We start from the raw sequence: 16918 nt of genomic DNA, 5'->3' as shown, positions 1-16918 counted from the left end.
CCGGCTGCCCGCCCACCCGCGGCGCACACAGACAAGTGTACATTCTGAACAGGTAACACAACGCAGCGTCCTCACGGGAAGAGTCAACAAGAGTAGGGCCACGGGCGTATGGGTTGGGGTCTGGGAACCAGGGCCTAGATGATGGCCTAAATTAGTTAAAAATCCCCACTGAAGGCCAGGGGGAGAGGTGCATTGAGGATGGAGACACTGAGGCAGGTCTGAGCCCTCTGGTATATACTCATGACTCCTCTGTTTCTGAGAAACTGGGTGCACTAAGAAACTAGGGGTGAGGCTGTTAGTAGATCTGGGAGCCACAGGCCAGGGAAGGGAGACTTGGGGTAGCGATGAGCTGTGACATCTTCTGAATCTGTTGTCTTGAATTACACCTCCCACTTACCCCCCGCTTATATGCCCTTCCTCTCCATCCATTCTAGACTGTCCCAAATCAGCAAACCATCTCCTTACCTACCTATATGGGTCCTTTTCAAACAATGTCCTCCCCCCCCCCCCAACCCCCGCCCCGGGCATGAACACCAGATCCGTCCTTTTTCTAGTAGCCTAGACTAGTCAAAACATTCTGAACCTCAGTTTCCTCACGTATAAGGCTACATCTCCACTTGAGGGGGCACTCAGTAAGTAATATTTCTGCTATCTATTACAACTAGTTTGTCGGCGGTAAATATGTAGGTACGGACTAAAAATTACTGATGGTTGGTCTGAATGGGCTGAGAGATCGGGAACTTTGAATGTCGTTTCAACTGACCTCAAAGAATAAACCCACATAGTCAGTGTCTGTTCTGGGAAAGCCCCCAGAGCCTCAGGCCTCTACTTGCGAGATGGGGAGGCCACGCGTGTCCTGTCCTCCTCGCCGCGGTGCAGAAGCACTCCAGAGGCAGGAGAGTGTTTGCTGGGCCCACATGTGGGGCCTAAGGGAATCCTTCCCTAGGAAGCATCAGCATCCAAGGGCTGGATGATGGCTTAAGTCAGTTAAAACCGCCTGTTAATGGTAGAGGGCAGAGAGGAGGGGGAAACTGAGGCCTCCGATATACTGGTGCAGGTCTTGTTTCTGCCACTTCTGACACAGATCCCGGGGCGTGTCAATAGCCTCTCTGCTCACGCCGGCAGCATGAGACGGCCCTGGCGATCTTGGAGCAGTGTGTCCAGAACAAGCCTCAGACACTGCCCTGCTTCTCCGTTAGATCTCACGCAGTTTTGCTGACCTTCCATATCCTTAACTTTGGTCCAGCAGAGGCACCTTGGGGCCACCGCTGAATGGTCCCCTGCCACAGGCATCCTGTCAGAAGGAGCTGGGTACCTCGGATTCCCCCAGGGAAGCCTGACAGCCAGCCCCATCCAGCCAAGGAATCCCTCCCACGAAAGTTTTCTTCTGAGCACCTCAGGGGACAGAGTAAGGGGCTAACAAGTTTGCTAATAAGACAAACGAGCTGTTTAATTGAGCTGGGGAAGCCAGAGGGTGAGGCAAGAGTCCTGTTCCCCAGAGGGGCCTCTGCCTGCTTAATGATGCGCAGTCTGAACTTCAGTAATTTCAGTAATTACCAGCATTTTGCCTCCATCCTGCTACACCCCCCCACCCCCACCCCCGCCGGAGTTGTGAGTGGTGGAGTCTTTTCTGCTTGCCTCCCTCAATTAACGCTAATTGGGAACATGGGAATGCAGACCCAGGATGTCAAAAAGACAGCCTCAGAACACCATACTTCGGAGAGTCTTTTCCCCAGGCCCGGTCAGGAGACACCAGGGTCCCAGCTTCGCCTGAGCCACACCGAACTGTCCCTACCGTCACACAAGGCACTGTGCATGTGGTGTGGCTTCCGCAGGCCTGAGTTGTAATCTAGGCTCGGACTCTGCCTAACAGATTCAGAGTCGGCCACACACGTTCCCTGACCTATATTTTCATAGCACCTGAAACGTGGAGATCGGATTTTATGACTTTTGCGTGGCTCCTTTGAGCTCTAATTTTAGCAACCATGATAAATGTGTTTTTTGTTCTGATACCCAGGAAAACAGCATCAAGAATCAAGAGTTGTAGACTAACTTATGCTTTAAAAAAAAAAAAAAGAAGAAGAAGAAGTTTCTTGAGGGTGGGGAAGTGAAAGAGAAACAGGGCATATGATAGACAAATGTGTGCCCCCTCCCCCCAAAAGAGGGGCATATACCATCTGAGCTCAAAGGAAGGAATTGCTAACACTTGTTTGCCCTTTCAGAGAGTTTTTTAAACTCTCACTTCCTTTTTAAGAAAAAAAAAAAAAGATTAAAATTTCCTTCTAGAAAAAAATGAAATGGTCTGGTCCCCTGCCTGTCCCCTGCCTGTCAGCACATGCCTGCTTGTCTGTGCACCTATTCACGCATACGCGGCACTGAGTCTCCCGGCTCTCCAGGCGACTCAGCCATCAGAACCACAAGTGCAGCGTTCGGTGTTGGTAATCATAGGGAAGAACACGCAGTCGAGAAAACCTTGCGTTTGAATTCCACTGTGCACAAATCAGCAGTCATGAAACGTTGTGCGATTTAGTGAACCCCTTTTGGCCTCATTTTGAAAACTGTTCATGTCAATGACGCCTACCTCGAAGGTTGTCGCAGGAACTGGGATCATTTACGTGGGCCTGCCCTAGGTGCTGCAAGAACATCGAACTTGGTCGATTGCTGTTATTATCCGCATTGTACTTAGGCACCCAATTCCTAACAGAACCAAAGAGATGACTCTTGACATCTGTCGAGTAGCAGTCCTTTGAAGCGTTTGACAAAGGGCATAAATCCAAATGAGTGTTAGGTCTGTGGAGTCAGCGGGTCCCTTCCGAAGTCCTACGATCACACAGAGATTAGTTAAAAGTGGTCAGAACCACTTGTGACGCTGAGCCAGACTGTTCCCTCCTAGGATCCTACCTGCTCCGGACAAGAGGCAAGCACACCAGAATGCTTTCCAGGAGATCCCACGTAGAACATAGGGCATCACAACTAACGCATCAGCCTTCATGAGTTATCGGGAGGAATCAAGGGGCGTGAGAAAGGACCCTGACCAAAGCTGAAGTTCAGTCAGTATTAAGGCCCTGTCTCTTCCCCTTTTAGAAATGCCCAGGCTGCTGAAATCCGCCCTCCCCACCCCCCACCCCCCTCACCACAGTTCGATCACTTCTCAGCTTGCCCACGGGGTTTCACATTAGCTCTGGTCCTCCTGTGTGTTCTGTTGCAAAAAAATCTTCAGCTGCCTTTGAATAACATAGCACAGCCTTTTCTTTAAAAAAAGAAAGAGACTTTATTTTTTCAGGGAGGTTTTAGGTTCACAGCAAAACTGAGCAGAAATTACAGATCTCCATTATACCTCCTGCCCCACACACGCATAGCTTCCCCTACCGTCATTGTCCTGCACCAGAGTGGCCCGTTTATGACAATCGATAATGACGCATCATTATCACCCAAAGCCCACAGTTTGCATTAGGGCTCAGTCTTGGTGGTGCACATCCGTGGGTCCGGACAAGTGTACAATGACATGTATCCATCACAGCCTCATTCGCTGTGGTTTCGCTGTGTTCCGCATTTCTCCCCTACTCCCTAGCAATCACGGATCTTTTTACTGGGTCCGCACCTTGGTCCTCTCCAGAATGTCCCACGGTTGGAATTTTTCAGTATGTAGACTTTGCAGATTGGCTCCTGCCACTTAATAACATGCAGTTAAGTCACCTCCAGATCCTTCCATGGCTTCACAGCTCATCGCTGTTTATAATGGTCCGTTGTCTGAATGTATGTGTGATGTTAGTTTGGACTAAGACAATCAGCTTTCTTTTCTGCAGACAGCCTCAGAACGTTTGCCCACATTAGCTCTTGGGAAGCCTCATCCGTCTTGCGGGTCAGGTGGGGGCTTGCCACAATACCGTCTGTGAGCTGGTGCCATTTATTTGCCACGTCAGGGTTTATGGCACTCCAGAATGCATCCACTGTGTTGCAGAAAAAAAACACTACAGAACAAAAGGTTCATCAGGCCCCCGAAACTTCAAGAAGCTCCCTGCGAAAGAGAAATCGTATTTACTCACGATGAATGCAGAAAGCGCGTGTGATCGAGATTTTAATCATTGTGATAAGGCAGCCTAGTCAAGAGGCAGCTAGTGCCAAACCCCTTTGATATGTTTGAGTAAGACCTTCTATTTATAATGACCTTCTATGTCTTTGAAGTTTCCGGTCTGCCAATTATTAAAAACGGGGTGAATGCATAGGTACCATTTGAACCAAAACAATGTCACAGATGGCCCGCCCCCTTTCCAGAAGATGCAGTCAAGTACTAGTAGATATAGGTGCCTCTACCAATGTCTCCTGCCACTGCTGGTCCTTGAACGGGAACATACGGGGACGTAGCTGGGTGGCACGCCTTTCCCCGACAATAGGCTGAGTCTCATTCTAGGCTCTATGGGTTTCTCAGGACCCACATGTAAGTGAGGTGAAAAAGAAAAATCTAATGTTCAAAATCCTTTCAGCCCCTGATATTTTTAGGCCAAAAAAGCAAAAGAGGAACTACTTAGCTATAGTTTCTCCTTGTGGCAAAATTACTATTTACAGACAGGAAACTTCGATTTCTCTGGCTGCTGAGATAGAAATCTACAAGCCTGAGATGTGGCGCCTCAAAATCGCCCCCTAAATATGTAACTTCTTTCCCCTTAGAAGTGAGCACGGTGTGAAACAGATGCCAACAACCAGGTTTTTCGCCAGGTTTTTTCTGGCTGGTTTCATTTTTCCTTGCTATCTCTCAGAAAGCTTCATTTTCTCCGCCCTTCCTGAGATGATCGCATCCTGAAGGTGCTCTGCAGGGGTTCTCTGACATTTTATTCATTCAGTCAAGAGGGTGGTATCTGCATTTCTGAGCACTGGGGTGGAGGATGCATCCAGTGAGGTGAGGTCTGCGAAAATTTCTCCAGAAAAGCCCCAGGGGGTAGAGTCAGAAACCACAAGATCACAGTGGAGAATTAATCATAGGATTGTCTGGGAGCATAAGGGCTGTGTCAACAATATGCAGATAAGTGAAAATGGATTCAAATCCTTCCCCTATGTAGGTGGAAAATAGACATCCCTTATTCTACCGCCCCTGAGGCCTGAACAAAGGGAAATGTGTTTTGTCTATAACAAATTGAAAATTCATTCTCACGTGTGTACTGACATACGTTGGCATTTAGAGGAAAGTTTTGTTTTGTCCACCGGAGGATGAGTAGGAAACTTGGGGACTGGTGTCGGACCTGTGTGAAAGACAGGACATTAACATGAGAAAATCATCATGAGCTGATATTAAGCAAAAGAAGAATCAGGACGTAAAAGCTCTATTCTGCGGTGTTAACACTGTGGTAGTATCTGGAATTTAGAGTACGCACAAGGAGATACTTTCTCAGTTCTACAAACACACTTGCACCAAAATGGGGCTTCTTTTCTTCGTCACGAGTCTGTTTAATTTATTCTGAGGTTTATTCTACGACAAGGGCCAGAGGCATTATTTCAACACTTTTGAAACTCCTTTCCTTAGTCACAGACAACTTTCAGTGGTGCCAGTGGATAAGGGAGAGTTTTAAATGCGTCACTTAGCTTTGGTATATATTTTGCCTTTTTTGTTTTCTCCAAGATTCTATTTAAATCCAAGTTAGTTAACATATAGATAGTCTTGGTTTCAGGAGTAAAATTTAGTGATTCATCACTGATGTGTAACACCCAGCGCTCACCACAAGTGCCCTCCTTAAAGCCCATCGCCCGCTTAGTCACACCCACCCCCACCTCCCTCCATCAACCCTCAGTTTGTTCTCTGTCATTAAGAGTCTCTTCTAGTTTGCTTCCCTATTTTTCCTTTCCCCTATGTTCATCTGTTTGGGTACTTCGATTCCACATATGAGTGAAATCATACGGTATTTGTCTTTCTCTCGCCCACTTATTTTGCTTAGTGTGATGCACTCTAGGTCCATCCACATCATTTCAAAGGGCCAGATTTCATTCTTTTTGATGGCTAAGTAGTATTCCATAGTGTAGACATAACACCTCCTCTTTATCCATTCATCAGCTGATGGACACTTGGGCTCTTTCCATACTTTGGCCGTTGTTGATGGTGCTGCTATAAACATTGGGGTGCACGTGCCCCTTCGGATCAGTATTTCTGTATCCTTTTGGTAAATACCAATAGTGCAATTGTTGGATTGTAAGGTAGCTGTAGTTTTAGCTTTTTGAGGAACCTCCATACTGTTTTCCAGAGTGGCTGCACCAGTTTGCATTCCCACCAGCAGTCCGCATCCTCACCAACCCCTGTTGTTTCCTGAGTTGTTAATTTTAGCCACTCTGACAGGTGTTAGGTGGTATCTCATTGTGGTTGTGATTTCTATTTCCCTGATGATGAGAGATGTTGAGCATCTTTTCATGCGTCTGTTGGCCATCTGGATGTCTTCCTCGGAAAAGTGTCTGTTGACTTCGTATGGTCAGGTACATGATGAATATTTTCGAATTATTTCATGGGTGCTTAAGAAGAGTTTATAAGTGTGGGATTCAGAACCCTGTAGGTTAAAGTTTCTTAAGCTTGTTAATTGTGCTGGTCAAATCTTCTAAATCTAAATCTCAACTATTTTTTTTTTTTTAATTTGCTCTTTCAACAGTTGGGAGATGACAAAATCTCTACCTCTATAATGGTGATTTTTGTCAGTTTCTCATTGTCATTCTCTTGATTTCAACCATATGTTTTTATATATAGCTTGCATACCTATACAAGTACATACACTACATGTGCTTATGTGAAAATAAAGGAAACAAATCGAGTAATGCTGCCATAAATGTAAAGTGATAAATTATATATATATTTATTTATTATATTAGAACATAATTTAATTTTGAGAGTTGAATATTTTGTCCTTCTGTAGTGAAACTCTACCTGTCCTGACATATTTTTTGTAAATATTTTGAGCTACCCTACTAACCTGGCTTTCTTCAAGGTAAGGCTTGAATAATATAAGTTTTTCCAAGTTTTTGTGAAGTGACTTAGTGCTTTATGTGCATTTTGTCAATGATGCGTAGCTGGATTTGTTTTTTAATCTAAATGGAAAACATTGGTCTCTGAGCTGCTGACTTCAGTTCACGTATGTATGTATTTATGACGATTTTTTATATTGAATTTATATATTGAATATATATATATTATATTGAATTTACATATTGAATATGGAATTTTAAGGACCTTCCTGTGATTTCTTGGGGCAGGTGCTCTTGCGTCTGTTCGAGCTCCTCTCTGTAGGAAACATCTCCTAACAGCGAGACCTACTTAGCACATCAACCTGGTGGTGACTCTTGACTGGGGGTTTTCAGCGATCTTCTAAAATAGTACGTGAGACAGCAGGTCCACAAGCGTTTTCCAGGCTTTTCCCCCATGTTGAATGTTCTCTCCATTCCCAGGTGGCTCATATCATTACATTGATGAAGCTTTGCGAATTAGGGAACACTGATCTTTTAGTGGGTGGAGGGCCAGATCGATCGCTTTGTATCTATCTCTGTAATGGCCCCGGTCACTGATGTTTGACCACTGATTAAGAGTCAGGGAAAAGGCACATTTGTTTTTGGTCGCTTTGGTTCATCTTCTACGACCCTAAGCGTACACATGCATGTCGGAGCATTGTCCTGACTCCCCGTTGTGTGGGCCAGTGACGTGTGTGTTCTCTGAGGGGGAAGCATCAGAGGGCATCACTCCACATAAGGTAGTTTCCAGTTCAACAGGAAGAAAATGTCCTGAGTCGTCCATATTCCTGTCCTCTGCCTCCTGGTCTCTGGTCGGGGACCCTCTGATCTCCCTGAAGTCCCTCCACTCTTAATGTGAAGAGAGCTCAACGCATCCATATAAGCAGCACTTAAGTCTGGAATAAAGAATTGTGACAACCCACTAGAGCCTTGGGGACTCCTGCCAGCCCCCACCCTGCATCCCTGCCTCACTCATCGATTGCAGATGTTTTTCAGACACAGACTACAACTCTCTCCTCCACAAACCCAGTTCCAATTGCCTCAATTGTCTCCATCAGTTTTCTTCTCCCTCCCTTCACGTGCCCTGCTTTTGGGACCCCTTTACATTTCACTGACTCTGCCTTCCTGCAAGTCAGATGGTGTGTAATCGCCATACAAGGATGCTGCCTGGTTCCATCTAGTTGACCTCTCAGGGTTACAATTCTCCAAATTGTACCCGCAGTCCTATACAGATCACAACATTGCAGACAACCTTTTTAGTAAGCCCTCCTCTCTTCTAGAATCTTCCTGATCTGCCAGGATTTGATGATTCATTGCAGCAAGAATATGAACCTGTTAGTCACTTAGGTTTATTTGGAAATAATTTCCCTAAGATCTCCTCCCTCCCATCGAGTGCCATGTAAGCAGGAAAACAGGAAGTTGTGGGCGGGTGACTCACTTCTCCTCTTTGATAGTTGAGCCTCACTGAAGGGGCTTCAGGGTCCACTGACCAACAGTAAAGTCCGCTAGGATAAGAAAGTTCTAAGTTGAAACTCCTTTCAGACATTCTTACAAAATAAAATAAAATAAAATAAAATAAAATAAAATAAAATAAAACAATAAAATAAAAAAGTGATAATTTAGCTCTTTTCATGGTCACTGAAATGTTTAAGAGAAAGCTTCTCTGACTCACATTCTGTCACTAAGAAAAGACAAAGCTAAAGGCATGGATGGGAGGAGCCTCAGGAAAGGTTTCCCAACACTGGGCGGGCTCCAGGCTTTAGCTCTTCTGTGACGTTTACCAATGGCAATTTCCCAAGTTATCTTGGAAGGATTCCATTTTTTTAGAGCATTTCAGATTGCAGAATCCTGCAGTTCAGTTTGTGAGAGCTTTGCTGTGATATCTTCCTACTCAAACCAAACCTACATCGATCGCTGTATTTCGGAAGAAAATCTCGATAGCTGGACGACTGTGGCGAGTCGTCAGTGAGGTGAGTCTGGCCAGGACTTCTGTGGGGGACATCTGGGCAGCTCGATGATACCACAAGGTACGGGGGAAGGGTGAGTGTCTGAGCCTTGTGTGTAGCGCGCAGGGGAGGGGGGTTGCCATCAGCTGTGTTCTGAAGACTGAAAACCATAGTGGCTCCTTCTAAGCCTTCTCTGCCAGGGGAAGATGCCAGACATCTTTCTTTCCATCTGACTGAGGCCTGAAGGAAGGGAAATGCATGTTGACTGTTGTAGATTCTAAAATTCATGCTGCGGGTGTTTCTAACAGGAGTAACTATTCAGAAGACGGCCTTGGCTTTCTTGCCTGGAAGTTTCACGGCTGCGGTGGGGGCCGGGGTAGAGGAGACAGGACACAGGACAGGGTGGGGAAAAAGTAGTATGCGATGATACTCAATAGAAAACATGTCTGGATATGTTTCACAAAACCTGGGAACAAACACACACACACACACACACACACACACACACACACACGGAATAGAGCATCAATCGGGTTCACAAGGGCACTCACAGGGGTACAAGGCACCTTAGCACTTTCCTACCTGTCCTAGTCCCCTGCCACTTCTAGGGGCGGGGCTGCATCTGGGTCCCCCAGGACCCCCTCCGAGCCTCCCTCCAAGGCTCAGGCAAATGGGGTAGTGCAGTTTGTAGAAAAGAGGTGGTTGGAGACAAATCTGGAGCCACACTTTGGAATGCTTGTCCTTCTGTAGAGCCCGGTACTCAAACATGTCATGTGCTTTTGAGAGAAATGTTATGTTTCAAATATTGGTTTCAGAAATTTCTAAGTATTACATCAAGCTTTTACTTAAGCTGAACAGTGATGGTCAACTTTTCTAAGTGTTTTTTTTTTTCTTGCTTTTTTCAGTAGTTGACACAGGGGAGCACCAACGTATAATCATGATTTTGTCCATTTTTCCCTGTGGTTCTCTCAGCTGTTAACACATATATGTATATACAGTGAGAGAGAGGGGAATGTGTTCGTGTCATAACACTATTCATAATAATGAGGATAATATAAACTAATAATAAATAATATATACCTATAACTATTAGGCAAATATGTAATTAAACTGTTGCATCTGTCTGGAATTGAAAACTTTTATCATTGGGCAGCAAAACTCAGTTCAGATTAGTCTTTGACTTAAGGACCATCTAAAGCTACTTGAAAAGAGGTTAGAGTGGGAGAGAGCCAAAGCGTAAGAGACTCTTAAAAACTGAGAACAAACTGAGGGTTGATGGGGGGTGGGAGGGAGGGGAGGGTGGGTGATGGGTATTGAGGAGGGCACCTTTTGGGATGAGCACTGGGTGTTGTATGGAAACCAATTTGACAATAAACTTCATATATTGAAAAATAAATTAAAAAAAATAATAAAGCTACTTGAACATTGAAATCTTGTCTTTTAATGGGTTTATCACTTTATGTCCATTCTGTGAAATACTCCATTTTGATTAATTCAGAGCACTTTTCTGGAGTGCTTATTCTATGTTGTCTTGCTGTCTTCTCCACCAACAGGTTTTTTTTTTTAGTGTTTATTTGCCTTTGAGAGAGAGAGAGAGAGAGGGAGCATGAGTGGGGGAGGGGCAGAGAGAGAGGGAGACACAGAATCGGAAGCAGGCTCCAGGCTCTGAGCTGTCAGCACAGAGCCCGACACGGGGCTCGAACTCACAGACTGCGAGATCATGGGATCATGACCTGAGCCCAAGTCGGATGCTCAGTGGACTGAGCCCCCCAGGCGCCCCTCAACAATAGCTTTAAGTTAATGTCTCTGACTCCTCTTTCTGGGCAAGCAGCTCAGTGAACAGATACCATCTCTCCTTCCTCTATTCACCCCACTGTGTTGATCTACTTTCTGTTTTCTTTCTCTTCCGTTGGGGCTTTATTGATTTTTACAACTTTGAAAGACTCAACCGAGGTCTTGTCCTCACTTCCTTTTTAGTCTGCAGCGTGTTTTTATGTTAACCTCCTTTAATGTCTTGGGGAATATTATCTCCAAAAGAGTGCTTGATAGGTATCTTTGTGTTGCTAAATCTTCTGACTGTTCATCATGTTGGTCAATATCAGAGATTCACCTATAGGACATCACATTTAAATGCCATTTTCAGTTTGCTACAAAATTCTTGTCTCAAAATTAGTTTTTCCCTTCAATACCTGTTCACAACCTCGCTCTGGGGCCTTTGGGTTCACATATGTTGTGGAATTCAGAATTTGAGTGACCTAGGAAAGGTTAACAAATGCACACACTATCTATCATGTACTATACTGACGATCTAGGAAGATCTCAGTCCTGTCTCTCAGCTCACATGCAGTCATGTTTATGTAGCAAGACGTATGTGTCCTCACACTAATGTGGATTTTTAAAAAATATATACATAGGCTCCTGAGACCTCACATCAGATATTTTCCTAATAAGTTTTGTCACCTAACTAACACGCATGCGTGCACACACACACACACACACACACACACATCTTTTGGATTTCCTTTTTTGGGGGATTTCCAAACCGCAGATATGGAATTTGGGTAGAATGCTGTACAAAGGTACTGCAGTGCAGTTTTGCTGTTGAGAATCTGGTTCTGCAACTTTGTTAAGTGATCTGTACTTTTTCTCTGGGAATCAAACTTTCCTGGCTGTTTTAGGTATTTTCCGGGGTCTCAACATTACGTCCTGCCTGACACGGGTTTTTCCTTTACTCTCCTTTTTGGCATTCTTTTGGCCACTCTGAAGATGTTCATGTTACTTTCATTCCAAGAAGTTTATCTCATTATTTCCTCAAATGTTTTCTCCTTTTCATGTTACATGTCAATATTTTTCTTTTTTACCACTGACAGCATGTGCACATTGGCAGTCTGAGCTGTGCCCAGACATGCCTGACATTCATTTTCTATTTGCTCGTTCTGAATCTGCTCTGTCAAAGAAATATTTGAATCTGTCCCTCATTAGCTCAGGGCAATGCTCTTATCATCCACAGTTCTGTGCATGTCTCGGGCTCAGGATCGTGCTTGAATTCGGAAAGGCTCTTCTGTTCAACTGAGGGTGTTTGGACTCTCATCCCAGTCTGCTGCCTTACACTTTTACTACCTAAGCTCTCAGTTCATTAGCCTTTCCTCTCTGTTAGGCGACTCCTTTCGAGCCTGGCCCCAGCTCCAATGATCTTTGAGGGTTGTTGTGGCCCCAGTGTCATAAGCGAAGTGTCACTCACGAGTAAATGACCTGGTATTCCATGCTCAAACTTCTACCTTTGTTCTCCTATTTCTGTCCAACAGAGAACCCAGCTATGCAAGCCCCAAATCAGGTGGCTCCTAGAAGGCCTACCCTTCAAAAGGACCCCATAACAGTGGTGGTACTGACGACAACAGATCCGATTGAGTATGAAGTCCCAGGGCAGAGGAAAAAAACAGTGTTTCTTGCTACGGTGGCTACTTCCAATCAAGTTTTCCAAGTGAAGGTTTTAAACATCAAGCTGAAAAAGGAATTCAAACCAAAAAATGTCATTACCATGTCAGCATACATTCGATACAAAAATGTCCTGGAGATAAACGAAAGGTCGGTTGTGCAGAAAGCTCCTGATGGCCGGACGATTGCGGTCCCAAACGACATCTGGATAAGAGCAAAAACCCCTCCCAAGATCAGAGATCTTTGCCAGGAAGATCCGGATAATCTTCCAACAATCGTGTCTGGATTGTTTCTCCTGCAGAAGGTAATCCCTTCACATTCGTTTTCATGTTCTCCATCCACACCTGAAATTAACTGTTTTCGATCGCCAGGTTCTGTGTGCGCTGACTGACACTGGGTGAGCCCAGTTCTCAGGCCTGTCTCTTGACCATGCGTAGGTGGTCAAGAGAGCCACGTGACAGGAAATGGGACTAGTGACCTGGTAGTCTTGTACTCAAGATACCTTCATGCAAGTTCTTTGAAAAAGCGTCACCAGAAATCTTGTCGTGTCCCCGGTCAGGATTATTTTCAGCCTCTGTTATCAGGGCATGAATCAGTATGCATGTGCTTATCTCTGAGCTCCTCCAAAACTGTATAAATCTATCTTTCTCTTTTTTTAAAGCTTTGAATAATCCATCAGCCTCCCAAAGATTCATTCTGGTTGGGACACATAATCAGAGTTATAAATATATCGGCTCATGTCCTCCTGAATATGAATACCTTTACCACGTAGGCAAACGACAGACATGGGCAAGGCTGTCTCCTCTAGCTTATTTATTTAACACGTTATTTAAACAGTCTATTGAAGACTAAGGTTTGACATCGCAAGATATGTTGAAAACACGGCAGTCCAACTCCATTATATCCCCCAAAAGGGGGTGCGTGTGTCAGAGAAGTTTACTTGTATGGCACGTCCAAATTCAGGTTACTAGTATGATGTGTTCAGGTCTCCCCAGAATTCACAAACTTTCATGAACTTACCTGGTATCTTGTAGGATTGACTGCTTCATAATCTTACACATCTCTCTTCTGGGAGAGCCCCTTAAGTTACCTACATTACCCTCCAACTCTGTCTTTAAGAGAAATGCATTTCTAGAATGGATGAGTTACAACTTAAGGAAGTGAGACTCTGTCGTTTGTGAAATGCAAGATCCAGGTCAGTGGAGATAAGACTTGGAGAAGAGTGAGTTAATGGAGAAGGTTGGAAAAGGAAGTAGTGAGTTACTGGAACCTTACTTGTTCTGTTGGTTCTGTATAATCTACTGAATCAAGACTTGCAGTCATGTCCATTCCATTCTGCAGAATGACAGGAGGTAAAGGAGGCCATGAAAGCCCTCGGGTTCCTCTGATTCCAGTGTTTGAAGGAATCAGAGCTTCCCTGGTGGTGAAGCAGTAGGAAATAGGAAGAAAATTCATTGTTCTAGGACTGCCAGATAGAAAATATCTAGAACAAGGAAGGGGAAACTATCAAAGCAAGATCGTAAGCCGAAAGTTCTTGGAGAAGACCTTGCCGAAGCTGTATGTGTATCTGTTCCTCTAATTGCTTTTTTATGTCTTGTATTCACTGTGTCCCCGGGGTCTTCCTTCAAATATCAACGTGATGATGTCTTCAGAAACAGGATGTTGGGGGAGGCTGGGTGGCTCAGTCGGTTAAGCGTCCGACTTCGGCTCAGGTCACCACCTCACGGTTCGTGAGATCGAGCCCCGTGTCAGGCGCTGTGCTGACGGCTCAGAGCCCGGAGCCTGCTTCAGATTCTGTGTCTCCCTCTCTCTCTGATCCTCCCTTGCTCGTGCTCTGTCTCTGTCTCTCTCTCTCTCTCAAAAATAAATAATAAAACATTGAACAAAGCCGAAAGAGAAACGGGATGTTCAATTTCTGTTACAGAAAAAAGATAACAAGAAGACAACAGTCTATGTAATACAAGACGATACAGGAACCATGGAGGTCGTGGGGAGTGAAATATGCTACGGCATCGAGTGTGCAGAAGGAGACACAGTTCGACTCTTCTGCTTTTATCTGAAAAAAATTAAGGAGAAGCTAAAACTGACAAGTGGAAAGTACAGCTTCATGGAGGTGAGACCTTGGTAGAACAACATTCGTTTGCCCAGGAGGCAAATCGTTTGGCCTGGGTTTTGAGAGCACCAGACTCCTGTCTTCTTACACACGGGGTGCAGCCGGTGGGAGAACAGAACGATACCTGGCATTCATGTCTAAGTGGAGGAGTTTCAAGAGGCTCTGAGGAAATGACATTCACACAGATCTCAAAAGGATACGATACTTACGTGAAACAAGCAAACACTGGGAGAAATTAGGAAGGCGGGAAAGAAAGGAATTTCTCCCCGTGGCTGAGAGCAAGGCTTTGAATAAGACAGTCGTGCTTTGAGTCCTGGTTCCAGCACTCACCGCTTGCCTGATGTTGGCAATCTGCCCTGATCGGTCGTCTGAAATGGTCAAAGTCTCTGCCTCACGGGGTGAACGGAAGACCCTGCCTGGCTCAGTGAAAACGTGCATATACGTTATGTCACTGCCTGGCAGAAAAGGGAAATCAAACTGCAGTCAGCAGTATTTTTCTTAGCAAAGAGGACGTTGGAAAGCGCTCTAGGCAGAGGAAGTGATTCAGGCATTTCCTCCAGAGTGTGAGAGACAACATGACTTCTGTACAAGCGAAAAATACAGCAGGTGTCAACACAGTGGGAAGAGGAGGCCAGAAAGGTACACGGAGGAGTCAGCCGAGCAGGTAGTATAGCGTTGTTTCAGAAACCAGTGGAAAAATCCCTGTGAAGATAGGAGTCAACTTGAAAAATTGTTGGGGGACCAGAAGAATGCTTGATCTCTTTGAAATTTTAGCAAAACATATTGTAGTGACTACCTGGACCGATGCATTAGGGAGAGAGGCGAGGTTCAGGGACAAGGATACCGAAGCAGAAGCGGCAATATTTGTCAGTTAGAGATCTTTCTTAAAGTCATGAGTGTAACAATGCTGCTTGTGAGAAATCTCAAGGTGATAACATGTATATTGATATAATAAGAAAACTTTTTTTAAAAATTTTTTTAATGTCTATTCTTGAGAGAGAGAGACAGAGCATGAGCGGGGGAGAGGCAGAGAGAGAGAGAGAGAGAGAGGACACAGAATCCAAAGCAGGCTCAAGGCTCTGAGCTATCAGCACAGAACCTGATGGGGGGCTCAGACCCACGAACTGTGAGATCGTGACCTGAGCCGAAGTCGGACGCTTAACCGACTGAGCCACCCAGGCAGCCCAATAAGAAAACTCTGAGTGCTCCTTGTGTGCTGGGAACTGAAACAGGGATGCAGACACTGTCATTATTCCCATTTCATTGATAGACATACTGATGATCATCATCAGAGAAAGGTAGGCCCTTGCCCTAATTAGCACTGCCTGTCTGTGGTGGACCCGCCATTCCTACACTGGCCCCAGTGCTTGGGTTCCAGTGTCAGATTCACGGGCGCGCTCACTGAAAAGCCCAGACGCATAAGGGTGAAGCGTTGAGAAGAACTGATTCTTGGGGGTGAAATACTTCACACCTGAGAAGGAAAACAAGTGAGCACAGGGGTCAAGGGGAAAACAGAAAGTGTGTCTAATAAGCGTCACAGAGAAGTGTAAGGAGAAAGAGGGTCAACGGAGCTCACACCAGACACTAATGACCCATGGAGCCCCAAGATCTTGAATCACTAACTGTATCTTAGAGACAAAGGTACCACACTGTGGTACAGTGCACATCCTGACCCATATGACACCACACTCTTTCCCATGCACATAGGAACATACACACATACTCACAAAGTCCACGTAGGAATTGTGGATGCGCTCATCAACGTTCCTCTCCTCTAGAGCAACTGCACAGAGAAACATACTTACCCGCGGAAGCTTCCCATCACTTCTGTGCTCCCTGAGGACTCGGCACTCAGCACTGCGGGCACCAGCTCCACCCTTTCTTTCCTGGTTCCTCCGCCTCACCCCGGTGGACACTTAGGCGGGGCACCAGGAAAGATTTGGGTGCTAGGGCATGAGGAGGGAGAAGATGGGCTGGGGGAGATGGGAAACAGAGAATGAGCAGCCTCTGAGACAGGACAGGGGATGCTAGGGAGCAGGAGACAATGGCTGCAGGGGGCTGGGGGTAGGCCACACAGGAGACCCTCTGGTAGACCCTTAGGGTCTCATCGTGTCTTTCTTATCTCTCCTTGAAGGTCGTCAAGAGGAAGGGACGCAAACAGCAACCACACAGTGTAACTTTCAAGCTGGACATTGCAGTGAAGAACTCTCCTCTGAATCCATCGAGTGGCGTTAATTATATTGTCAAAGTGGAGAATATCAGTGAAGAATAGTCTCGGTGGAAAGTGGTCCAGCACATTAAGAGCTCCTTCTATCCGCATGATAGATTTCATTACTTCCTTCAAAAAAGCATTAGATTAACATGTTTTTATGCACTTACCAAACAGATTAGATTTCGCGTCTAACACATTTGTAGGGCAAAAAAATAAAATAAAATAAAATTGGCTTTT

At 45.3% G+C, this 16918-nt stretch overlaps 1 protein-coding gene across 1 annotated transcript; it reads left to right on the top strand.

Annotated features, from left to right (window-relative positions):
- Positions 1-8792: 8792 nt before the first annotated feature.
- LOC131495735 (myeloid cell nuclear differentiation antigen-like) lies at positions 8793-16918 on the top strand. The gene is made up of 4 exons (XM_058700837.1): positions 8793-8945; positions 12229-12660; positions 14281-14469; positions 16604-16918. The coding sequence occupies exons 2-4, from the start codon at positions 12238-12240 to the stop codon at positions 16739-16741; spliced, it is 750 nt and encodes a 249-aa protein (XP_058556820.1). The 5' UTR covers positions 8793-8945; positions 12229-12237; the 3' UTR covers positions 16742-16918.

The sequence above is a fragment of the Neofelis nebulosa genome, chromosome 15 (genome assembly GCF_028018385.1).
Source record: "Neofelis nebulosa isolate mNeoNeb1 chromosome 15, mNeoNeb1.pri, whole genome shotgun sequence".
Taxonomy (NCBI): domain Eukaryota; kingdom Metazoa; phylum Chordata; class Mammalia; order Carnivora; family Felidae; genus Neofelis; species Neofelis nebulosa.
Note: the sequence above shows the minus strand (reverse complement) of the source record. Positions and strands in the feature narration are given on the sequence as shown.

Bases quoted from the DNA above. Each gene is read 5' to 3' on its own strand.
- LOC131495735 (XM_058700837.1), top strand. From the start codon at position 12,238: ATGCAAGCCCCAAATCAGGTGGCTCCTAGAAGGCCTACCCTTCAAAAG. The intron at 12,661-14,280 runs GTAATCCCTTCA...TTTCTGTTACAG, and splicing joins GATTGTTTCTCCTGCAGAAG to AAAAAAGATAACAAGAAGAC. The intron at 14,470-16,603 runs GTGAGACCTTGG...CTCTCCTTGAAG, and splicing joins GAAAGTACAGCTTCATGGAG to GTCGTCAAGAGGAAGGGACG.